Source organism: Manis javanica, chromosome 5, assembly GCF_040802235.1.
Source record: "Manis javanica isolate MJ-LG chromosome 5, MJ_LKY, whole genome shotgun sequence".
NCBI lineage: Eukaryota > Metazoa > Chordata > Mammalia > Pholidota > Manidae > Manis > Manis javanica.
In genome coordinates this window covers 100,700,683-100,713,119 of record NC_133160.1, presented here as the reverse complement: position 1 = coordinate 100,713,119, position 12,437 = coordinate 100,700,683, and the positions used below count along the sequence as shown (strand labels likewise).

Sequence of the window (12,437 nt, the reverse complement as noted above, 5' to 3'; positions counted from 1 at the left end):
AAACTAAAATTCTCACACATTGATAATAGGAATGTAAAATGGCACAACCACTTTGGAGCAGTTTGGCAGTTCTTAAAACATCAAATATAAATTTACCATATGATCCAGTAATTCTACTTCTAAGTGCCTACCCAAGAAAAATGAAAATACATGTTCAAACAAAGACTTGTAAATGAGTGTTCACAGCAGCATTTATATAATCAAAACTGGAAACCCAAATGTCTATCAATTAGTGAATGGATTTAAAAGATGTGATATATCATAAGAATATATTTTGCACCAATAAAAAGGAATGAAATACTGGTACATGCTACAACATAGATGAATCTCAAAAATATTATTCTAAGTGAAATAAGCCAGTCATAAGAGAACATGTATTCAATGATTCCATTTATAGCAAAGGTCCAGGAAAGATAGATGTACAGAAACAAAGTAAATTAGTGGTTATCTGAGATTGGGGGAGTAGAGGAGGACATATGGTGGGAATGGGAACTAACTGTAAATGGACAAAAAGGATCTTTCTGAGGCAATGGAATATTCTAGAACTAGATTGTGGTAATATCTGCAAAACTGGTGAATTTACTAAAAATCATTGAGTTATACACTTTCAATGAATATGTTTTATGGCATGTAAATTATACTGCAAAAGACCTTTTAAAAACACAGAAGAAAGTCAATAAGTACTTGGTAATTTCCTGCCAAAATAAGACTATGTATCAGTAGAAAGAATATACTGAAATTAATCTATTTTTAGAACATTCCACATTCTTCATTATAACAGCACACTATTATCCCTTTTCAATAATTCTAGATGAAATAGGTAAATTCAGGGGGGGCAGGCAGTCACTTTAAAGCAATTACTGCTGTAACACTAAAGTATTAAAAACCTGAAAGCACAGAAATCTTCATATACTTAGAATCCCTTAGTTATTTGTAGAAAAGGGAGATAGCTCTTAATGCCACTATCGTTAAACCTTTCCTTCATCATTGTTGGCAGTCTTAATATAGCCAAGGAGGATTTAAATAGATGAGAACCATCTAACAGGAAGTTACTATGAATCAAATTTGAAAAATGCTCTTGGAAACGCTATTCTTGCCATTCTTTTTCAACAAGTTTAGCTGAATGTAAATTCAAAAACAGTAGATTTTTTTTTTAAATTACACAGAGTCATTTAAGGCTAAAGACCTAATACAGTAAGAAGAGCTACAGTGTTACACATATTTTGTTTTTGGAAAAATTACAACTCAAAAATGAACACCTTCAGGAAAGCCAAATGTGCTTAAAACTAATGCAACATACATATAAGTACTTGCAGGCCTACATGATCTATTTACAACATAAACAACAGAAATAAAAGTTCCTATAAGAGATTATTATTTAGTGCTAACTAAAGCTAATTTCTTAAATAATAAAAGAATCTCTGGACATTAAAAATGAAAAGTAAATTAATTGGTTATAAGAAATTTTTATCAAAATTCTCCTTGAACAACTTTTTCTTCTAGCCTATCTTTTCCACTGCTACTCTTTACAAATATTTTTCCTAGAATGAACCATTTGAGTTCTATTGCATAATTTATGTTTTACTCAGTGAAATGGAATAGAAATTTAGCAGTTTTGTAACAATATTCTCTAATTTCTTCATTAAAAAAACCTGTTTTTACAGCTAATAAGACTCCATTTATCATTTAAAATGTTAGCCTCCCCTGGGAACCTAGTTTTAGGATTACAATTCTGGAATCCTGCCTTCGGCTTTGGCTAATCATGCAATCCTCCAATGAAGCTCTAATTGAAACAAGTATAGAGGGTGAAGGTATTTGTGTGTTAACTTTCCAACAGTCCAATAAATGAAAAGGTATAATGGGCTGAAACCTACAAATTCTAAAGACATAATGACTCAGGAATCCTAGAATTGTGCAAGGGCATCTCACCTTAAAACTCTAACTCCATGACGGAATACCTATGATGAGCTGACCCACGACCACGCAGCCTCTTCTTACTTTTGGTGACGGAGCACTGACCACCTCACAAGACAGCTATCCCAAGTTCTAGCCACTAGCATCCTCAGACACGTTTTTCTACTGGGTTCAAACTGCCTCTCTACCTTCTTTCCTGAACTAGGTCTGTCCTATAAATCTGCAGGGATAATCTGTTTCCTTTACAATAGTCCCTCCTTATCCAATTTCACCTTGTGTATTTTCAGTTCCCCACCATCAACTGAAGTCTGGGAACAGATGCTCTGCTTTCTAAGGTATGGTCAGAGGTCAGCGGTAGTTAGTAGTAGCCTATCACTGTCACAATGTCTGCGTATTCACCTCATCACATGGGCATTATCTCACATCATCACAAGGTTGAACCCAGTACACCATGATACTGAGATAGAGAGGCCACTTCCACATAACTTTTATTACAGTGTATTATATGATTGTTCTACCTTATTATTATTGTTAATCTCTTACTGCTCGTAATTTATAAGTTAAATTTTATCAGGTATGCATGTTTAGGATAAACATAGTATACAGAGTGTTCAGTACTATCTGCAGTTTCAGGCATTTACTGGGGGTCTTGGAATGTATCCACCCACAGATTGGGGGGGCACTGTATATATTAGACAATTTCAAGGAATTTACATATTTCGATATATATCTGTAAAAGTACTAAACAAATTTAATATTTATTGGCTTTATGCTTGTAAACCAACTTTTTCTCTTAAAGCTACCATTCCCTATTCTTTGAGCATCTTTATTTTTTATTAATTTTAAAATTTATTAAGAATATTATATGCATTTGATCAAAAACATACAAGCATTTCAAGTGAAAAATCTCTCTATCTCAGACCCAAAGGTTCTTGTGTTTCCTTGCAGAAATTTTCTATGTATAATTAAGCATATATACAGATGTATAGTCCTCTTAAAAAGGCAAATGTAACTTTACTATTTCTGCACCTTGTTTTTGTTACAAGCTGTGAACAATTGATCAATTTTGGAGGTCCATGTTGAATACACTGTCAGTGTTACATTATATAGAGATAATTTTTCTGTAGGATTTCTAGCTTGGGCCCTCTTTAAAAAGATATTCTTTGACCCAAAATTATAATTTTTTAAATTCACACAAGTATCTTCTAGTATTTTTATAGTTTTACTTTGATATTTATGTATTTGACCCATCTATAGTCTAAAGAGTAAGGAAGAAATTCAGAAACCATTTTTCTCTGAGTGGCTAGCCGTTATTATTGAACTGTTTCAAATTCTATTATTTTAATATCTGAAATGGTAGCTCTTCCACATTTAAGTCTTAAAGGAGTAGCTGTAAGAATTTAAAATTATAAAATAAAATCATAGTATCTTCTCCCATAAACCATTCATTTAAAATAAATCCTTAAAAATCTCCAATCTGCCCGCTATCTAAACTTATAACTTACATAAACTTAATTATGCTAACAGCACCTCTTTAAAGCCATTGCAAACTCATGACAACAGCTCAAGTATGCTGTCTTACGGTTTCTGTTTCAGAACCTACTGGACACAGCCTCATCTTTGGAATTTAATTTCCCTAAACCAGCTTTAAGATTTAGATCAGCATTTATCTATCATTTTAGCTTAGTGTCCTTTACCCAATTACCCCATTCTTTCACTTTATATGCTCCTTCATGCTTGTTTGCTTTTCTGCGAATTACTAAAGCTCACAATTTTCTGTGCAGGAACTTTAAACCAACCACACAAACTGTGCCTCAAAAAAACCCTAAGTAACCTAGATCCTAGTGACTTTACCCATACTCAGCTTCTAAACACTATCTATTACTGTGTTACTGACCATGTTTTTGTTTGATTTTTTAAATTCTGTATGAGAGAGATGAAAATTCTTCTTGGAATACAATTCTTCTTGGAATACAATTTGCACAGGAAAATATACCTGCCTTTACCCCTTACTAATCGTCTTCCTCTAATACCTCATCATTGCTTTATTGTGGAACCAAGCAAACCAAATATTTCATCCTGTTTAAAATTTGGACTGAATTCAGTAATACAAGCAGATCATAGAGTTACTATTTTTTTTAAATACAATCCATCTATAAGGACAGTATTAAGGAAACCACCTAAGGAAAGACACAAAGCAGCCTGCCATATAACAAAGGTAAGCTTTCATGATGCTGAATACTTCACAAAGTATTTTCACATTATCACTCAATTTGATCCTCACAACAATCCAATTTAGGCTGCTATTACCCCTATTTGATAGGTGAGGAAAGTGAGAGAGGTTAAGTATCTTGTCTGGGGTCATATGGCCAGCAAGTGGCTGAGCCAAGACTCAAAGCCATGTCCATCTCCTGCCTTCAAATCCTGCCTCTTTCCAAGTCATGAAAAGCCTCCATATCCACAGAACTGCAAGCCATTGCATGATGTGGCATATCAGTTAAGATTGTTTGACTGCAGGTAATAGAAATTCCAGCTCCAACTGGCTAAAATAAGGACATGTATTATCCCATTACAATAATCCAAAAGGAGTTCAGGGGAAAGGTGAATTTTAAGTTGGCAGATTCAGTGGTTCATGAATGTTACTGCTATTCTGCTATTTGTTAATGCATTAAAGTTTCCTTAGGCTGCCGTCCCTCTTGATTCATAGATTAGACATCTGCCAGCAGCACCTGGGATGTACAATTCCTTGTTTACATTTAGTAGGGGAGTTAGAGGCAGACAGCTATCCCAATCATAGAACACATCTTCTTTCTCTTGGTTTGCTTTCAGCAATTTAGGTTATGGGTCACAGATGGAGCTTACAAATACTCCACAATATATTTCTGTACATTTCCTAACTCAGAGCATATGATTAGTTCAAAGCAATAAAGTATGAGAAAAGAAGAAATGAGTCACTTCAATAATGAAGCATGTGTGCCTCCTCTATCTCCATTTTTCTTCATATCACCCAGGGGATACAGGTCACATGTTAAAACAATAAATACCTTTCATAATGGAGGCAGCCTGCAAACCAGAGTCACCAGGTGGAGAAGAGATTGTGCTAACCTGCATCAGACTTTGGGTAATGATAAAATAATCTTAGTTTCCCTCTCCTACTGAGATTTCAGGGTTTCTCTGTTGGGACACTCAGCATTAATTACCCTGATTCGTGCAGATTACATGCTCACCTGAGGGAAAGCTGTGCATTAACTAGCCTACACACCATCTGAGATGGAATGGATGTGCATAGTCATCTGCATTTACTACAGTTTTATAGTAAGATTCCCACGCTATTCAGTCGGCAACTCAAGATTTTTAAGCACAAAATACTTAAAGTTACACTAATTCCTATAAAATGGAAAATTTGACATTTTCATAAAAAGCACCATCAAAAAGCAGACATGGCTTTAGCTCACTGAGGATCTTCAAAAGACCCATTTGAAAATAAAATGCACTTAAGTCATACAATAGGTTTTGCAGCTTCACACATCTGTTCCATGCAAACATTTATTCAACAAATACTACTGCTTAGCTCTGAGCAAGAGGCAAGAAATACAAATAAGTTATGGTACCTTCAGTCCAAACTTTACTAGTGAGACACATATATATATATAAAAGTTCATGGAAGTTGAGCACATGGTCAAATATTCCCTAAAATCTACTATCAAGATAGCATACTAACCAATAATGTCTAAGGTGGGAGTATACTAAGAAGCATAACCAGGATTTAAGCACAGATGGGCCATACTCCAAACAAAGCCCACATTCTTTTCAAAACTCTGAATAAGAAACAGCAATTAAAAAATAAATCAAATTCATCATGGCATTTAAGAAATCTAGTCTATAGGAGATGAATTTAGTATCAAACATCAAACTAGAAGCTACAAAGACAGCCATGATGGCTTTGAAACTTGAACTTACATATTTATTGTATTACTTAAGAAAATTTAGTTCACCTAAGTAGAGAACATGAGAAATAAGCAGTGAAAAGATATAACTAAGTATTGACAATATGTAAGGAGATATAGCTTGGCAGACATATTTGACACAGAAACAAAGTAGAGATGGAAGAACTAAGTTAAGCACCCAACCTTCATGTGTCACCCAATATTCATTTCTTAAATGAATCACACATTGATTATACCCATTCTGGCTACATATTTTCTCTGCCTGAGATATGAAGATAAAAATCCATAGCTATTCAGTAGTATGTTAGCAACTTACAACTGTACTTAGGTACACTTGCCCCTGATGATACAATGTGTCTGGAGACAACACAGCTTGCTCTATCTGCTTAGCCCCACGGTTCACAATCAATACTTGTCCTCACATACACACCATGATGGGGGAAGGCTGATGTAACAGGGAAGATAAGAGACAGGATAAATGAAACTTATGTAATACAGGGTTCAGAGAGTGTGGTCCTTTCATACCACTTAAACCCTTTCTAAATAGGAAACCTGACCCACCTTCTCCCCCTTGCTTTGTGCTGTTTTAACACGATTCAATAAATCTGTGACTAGAATTTCTTAATTTGGTCTATAAGCCTTTCTGTACTGTGCCCATAGCTCCTGCCTGCACTATGTAAGTAGTGATATATGGAAGGTACCTGATGATACCTGGTGGTAAGGCTACAGGAATAAAAGACCCAAGTTAAGGACGAAGGCTACAAGACCTGGGATACCCTTGGAATTGCTGCGGTACTGACAAGAGTTATGGCTAAGTCTGGTGTTGGCAGCCGCGCTCAGAAAATAGCGCCCAATGCAGGGCAGCCGGAAGGCCCCGAACTTCCTAATGACAAATCATCCCACACCACTAAACTACATGCTAATTGCGCCTTGGCATAAGGACCAATGAGACCCACCAAATGGTTATGCTAATAAGGCATATGGAGCCGCACCAACCAGGTCAGAGCATGAGAACTATATAAGCAAGCCTCTCCTTCCCCTCTGGGTCCTGCCCAACTCATTTGTTTCACAAAGAGCTGAAGAATAAAGCTTTCTGCAGAAGAATCCTGCTGTTGTTGCATGCTGTTCTTGCCAGCGAGGACAGGGCACCGACAAGTGGTGCCGAAACCCGGGAACCAGAACATCACCGGCACAGGGAGGACCCTTCAGACATCTGGAGAGGATTCAGAACTGCAGGTCAGAAGAAAGCCCGGAGGGGTAAGTTCCGAGAGGCCCCTGCTTTTTAGGATGATGGTTGATGGTTCTCTGTAAATAAGGAGGCACCATGGGGAATGCACCGTCATTAGTCACGGCGCTGCAGACAGCTCTCAAAGAGCGAAACTTGAAGGTCTCCAGCAAAGTCTTAGGATCTTTTGTGAAGGAGATAGACCGTGTGGCCCCCTGGTTCATTTGTTCAGGGTCCCTCTCAATCCCGAGCTGGGACAAACTGGGGAAAGATCTTGATAGAGAGGAGGAGGAGGGTAGCCTGAGGGGAGGCACCAGGCCCCTCTGGAAACTGATTAGAGCTTGTCTGCAAGATGAGAGATGTGAAAAGGTAATAAAAGAAGGTCAGAGAGCATTGACAGATATCCAAGAGAGCATGTCAGAAACGGAACGGGAAACAGAGAGCGCGCGCGGCCGAAAAAAGGCCACAAAAACGAAAGTAAAGAAACCCCAGAGTGAGGGAGAAAGCCCGCCTAGGGCAAAAGCGAAAGAGCCCCGAAAAGTGAGTGATGATCGCCTCGGAGAAAATAGTAAATACCCCTGGAAAGAGTTGAGGGACCTCCAACTCTCCAATAGGGAATCTGAGGAGGAATTAACGTCCGCAGAGGAAGGGGAAGAAAATAAAACCGCAGAGTGTAGAAGTAAGGGAACCAGCAAAGTTGAAAAGCGGACCAAGGAAAAAATGAAAGCAGGGTGTCCCCCGACGCCCATTGCCCCGCCACCTTACGTGAGTGGCGCACTCTCCTTTTGCCACCCAGATACTCTTCAGGCAATTAGACAAATGTTTCCTGTATTTGAGGATAATGGCGTACGCTCTCACCAGCCCCTGAGCCATAAACAAGTTAAAGACTTAGCGGAATCCGTCCGAGCGTATGGGGTCAGTGCCAACTATACCATAGCACAAGTTGAGAGATTAACAGAGACAGCCATGACACCCGCAGACTGGCAGTATGTAACTAAGGCATGCCTTTCTAGTATGGGGCAATACATAGAATGGAAGGCATTGTGGCATGATATCAGTATGACCCAGGCACGCGCAAACGCGGCCGAAGGACAGCCTGCGTGGTCATATGATATGCTGACGGGCCAAGGACAGTGGGTAGCCAACCAGACCGCCTTCCCCTTACAGGTATACGCACAAATAAACACGTGCGCCGCCAAGGCATGGAAAGCCCTCACCAACAAAGGAGAAGTATCAGGCAATTTGACAAAAATTATTCAGGGGCTGAGTGAGCCATTTTCTGACTTTGTCGCTCGTATGATGGAGGCCGCAGGCAGAATATTTGGAGATCAGGAACAAGCAATGCCCCTAGTAGAGCAATTAGTGTTTGAACAATGTACCAAGGAATGCAGACAGGCGATAACACCCTGGAAACAGAAAGGGATACACGCTTGGTTGAAAGCCTGTAGAGAAATAGGAGGACCACTCACCAACGCGGGCCTAGCCGCAGCCATATTACAGAGCCACAAACAAGCCAGGATCACTAACAGAAGTATTAAATGCTTTCACTAATCTGTCACGAGGCCTGTCCCAGTATCTTTCAGGAAACTGGTCCCAAGACTTCGATGGGACACTAGAAGAGCTGCGGCGAGAAATTATCCACATCAACTCCACCCGTCTAGATATCTCCGTAGCGGAAGGACTCTCTTCCTGGTTCCTCAGAGCTCTCTCCCACGTCAAGGAGTGGGCGGGCATGGCTGGGATGGGCGTGTTCCTGCTTGGAGGTCTCATGCTCTTACTCTGGTTGTTATGCAGACTCCGCAACCAACATAAGCAGGACAAGGTGATCCTTGCTCAAGCCCTAATGGCAATAGACGTTGGCGCCTCTCCCCAAGTGTGGCTCAACATGCTTAAGAAGGAAGCTCGGCTTTAGCTTGAGGTAGCTCTTGCACCCTGAGCCCATGTGGCACTGCACCAGGCCCGAGTACCTCAATGCTTAATCACAGCTTTCTTTAAGAAGCTCATGGTGCAAGAGGGTTGAGAAAAAGGGTCCAAACCCTTTGTACCAAGCGGTCCCAACGCCAGCCAGAGGATGCGAGGCAAAGCACTGCAAGAGGTCTTGGACCCCTCTGAGAGGCATGCCTGACTGCATAGGGGTAGATGCCCAGAACCCCTCTCCAAAAAGGGGGCATCAGGAAGTATGATGGAGGTCAGGCCTCTGTCTCCGCCTCTGCTGGCAAGTTCCGCCTTGAGCTTCTGTTAGACAAAAAAGGGGGAGATGTTGGCAGCCGCGCTCAGAAAATAGCGCCCAATGCAGGGCAGCCGGAAGGCCCCGAACTTCCTAATGACAAATCATCCCACACCACTAAACTACATGCTAATTGCGCCTTGGCATAAGGACCAATGAGACCCACCAAATGGTTATGCTAATAAGGCATATGGAGCCGCACCAACCAGGTCAGAGCATGAGAACTATATAAGCAAGCCTCTCCTTCCCCTCTGGGTCCTGCCCAACTCATTTGTTTCACAAAGAGCTGAAGAATAAAGCTTTCTGCAGAAGAATCCTGCTGTTGTTGCATGCTGTTCTTGCCAGCGAGGACAGGGCACCGACAGTCTGGAGGGATGGGCCACTGGGCCCTGACAATACTAAGAGAACTGAACCACAAATTCACCAGTCACAGTTTAGATACCTGAACCCGCCCATAAATCAGAACAGTCAGAGTATAAGAATCTACACACATGCGTTCTAGCCCCTTTCTTTATCCACTACAATATGCAAACTCCCATCTCAGTCTACCTCGCCTCAAAATACCCAGATGCCTCTTTGGACAGATCAGCAGGAAGGGTAGGAATCTGAAAGACTGAGGATTCACCTGAGACTTGAGTCATCCAAAGGTGGCATTTGAAACCAGAAAAGACTAGGTCAGTATTAACTGGTGGGTGTAGTTCTATTCTGCCTAAGGGAAAAAAGAGATACATTACAGGAAAAAAGCTACATTTTTGTACATGTAAGTAGTATTTTAAGTAAATTTTTGAGCCCACTATGTCTTTACTAACAGCACTACCAAAATGGGAAAGAGATAAAAGGAATGAGGAAGAGAAAGTTGGTTAGTCAATGGGCACAGGAACCAAGTATCTTTGAACCATCTGTGTCCCACATCAAGAATCCACATCCCCACACACACATACACATACACCACAAATACCTGGTACTCTATTATTTTGTCTAGGAACATCTATCTTCAGTAGCAAAAAACCTGAGCAGTTACTACATGTGTGTCTATGTAGAGAAGATGGCAACTAAGAAAAAGCTATGTCAGTCCACATGTATGTATTTATGGTACTTAGCTCTCACTTCTATGCCACAAACCTAAAAAAAAAGTCTTTTGTTCGGCAATAGCGACCTTTTTCCAGAGATACTATGCTACAATTCCTAAAAACTTAAGTAACTGTCCTACGATAACACAGGGCCACAGCACAAAGGTCAACCTGAAGTTAGAGTAGGAAAGAGTGAAAATTACTCATGTGCCAGAATGAATAATCTCTTAGTATGACTTATCTGTCCATCTTAAATGAAACTTTGTACATATTTTGAATATAAATTAAGGAAATACATGGAATTTCACATATGGGTCAGTCTGCATTTCTGTAAAAGGTAGAGATCAATGTAGAGAGGCCAAGGGCAAGAAGGATCTAATCAGACCACAGATGACTTCAAATCTCATGACAAATAGGTCAATCTGCTGCTTCACTTAACACATTTCCAGTTTTAAAGTATTTCTTTTGTAAAGTTGGAAAAATGCAGACCTGTGTCAGTAATAAAATAACAGCTCACTACGTTACACATAGAAAAATTGGATCTTGAAGAAAACTCTTTGGAGGGATAAAAAGAGCCTGCTGGATAGGTGGATGCTACAAACTTCAAAGCTAAAAAGAAAAGAGACAGGTAAACTAGTATACAGGATGCTGAAAAGTTCTGAGCATAGAAATGGGGGAGTCACCCTGCAGTTTTACTAATTCAATCTGTGACACTGATACACCATCTGGTGACCATTTGGGGCCTATGTGCCGAAAATTGCCTGGATATTTCTAGATATTTTAGGATGCCATCACAACCTGCAACAAACTGCAGCTCTTTTGGAAACATAAAAAAAATAAGTATCTAAATGTGATGATATATAATTGAGCAATTAATGTGACAATAAATATTGCACATTTAGTACTTCTAGGATAAATAAAATATCCCTTTTGAATGATACCAACTTGAAATATAAATATATATATTTATGCATTTTCTAAATATTGAAATAAAAACATTACAGCATTCTGTAAATTATGTAACTGACAATACTGGGTTATTGCAAAAGGTTATGTATAGCACCAACAGAGCTTTTGGAATTCATGAATTTCAGCCCTACAAATATACATGCTTTCCCATGGATTTTACATTAGTGGTATTTATTTTTGATGCTACTATATTATAACAGCCAGAAGTATGTACACTTAAGGATTCACAAACACTTATCAGCCAAGCTCTTTTCCCATCACTTTCAGCAACCATGCTGAAACAAAAATTCTAGAATTACTAAGTTAAAACAAGAATGTGAAGAGACAAATATCATACCCATACTCAGAGGTAATAAATGTTTAATTCTTTCTCAATCTAGCTACAAGAGTTTCCCAGTTAACTACAAATAAGCATTCACAGTTAGTTACCTTTTTCAGAACAGTAAAGTCTAAGATGCTTCAGTGTTCTACATTAAATCAAGTTGGTGTAACTAAATAAACCCAGCATGCATCTTCCTTCCCCTTTTTAGGAAAGGAAAGTGAACAAAAAAGCTGAATGTTGCCCCAAACACTGCTTCGTGTCGATTTGAATAGATGGCAACTTACAAAGCAACAAATCTTCCCCCACCTCCTAGGATGGAAAACCAAAGTCCCACAAACATCTCATCCAAACCGGGAGGGCAAAGGCCTCTCCTAAACCCTGGCTGTGTGGGCGGAAGCCCGGGAGGCCCGTACTCACACAGACGGCGAGCGCTCCCGCCCCCATTCTCGCAGGAAATGTCTGGTAGAGCGGGTGAAGACCAGGTGATGGAAACATCAAAATGACAGCGAAACACTAAAATTCCATTCAGTGGATATGCTCTGATTTGAATAACAGCTCCTAATCCATAGACACTGTAGCAAGTGAAGAGCAGCTTCTAACATTTTCGAAGTGTGGCTTTGCTTCTTATTCAGCTAAACCCTCACGGCGGGGAGCACTGCCTGGAGTTGAAATTTGATTCCGAGTGCCCTGTATTGGTGAGTGGCGGGAGTCATGTGACGTGGTCTTAAGTCGCTGACATCTTTTAAGCCAGATGTACTACGTG

The 12,437-nt window shown here is 39.7% G+C and overlaps 1 protein-coding gene across 11 annotated transcripts in view; it reads right to left on the bottom strand.

Moving 5' to 3' along the window:
• The window catches only part of FAM13A (family with sequence similarity 13 member A), a 320,862-nt gene that overhangs the window by 284,988 nt on the left and 23,437 nt on the right, over positions 1–12,437 (bottom strand). For 2 of the 11 annotated variants that reach the window (XM_017673878.3, XM_037020141.2), the window contains exon 1: positions 12,092–12,324. The exons of 4 other annotated variants lie outside the window; for them this stretch is intronic. In XM_017673878.3, coding sequence (XP_017529367.2) covers positions 12,092–12,169 — 78 coding nt within the window. In that variant the 5' untranslated portion in view covers positions 12,170–12,324. Of the gene's footprint in view, positions 1–12,091; positions 12,325–12,437 lie in introns of those variants that run through there. 5 more of the 11 variants (XM_037020145.2, XM_017673877.3, XM_037020142.2 and 2 more) reach the window with 3 other exon arrangements.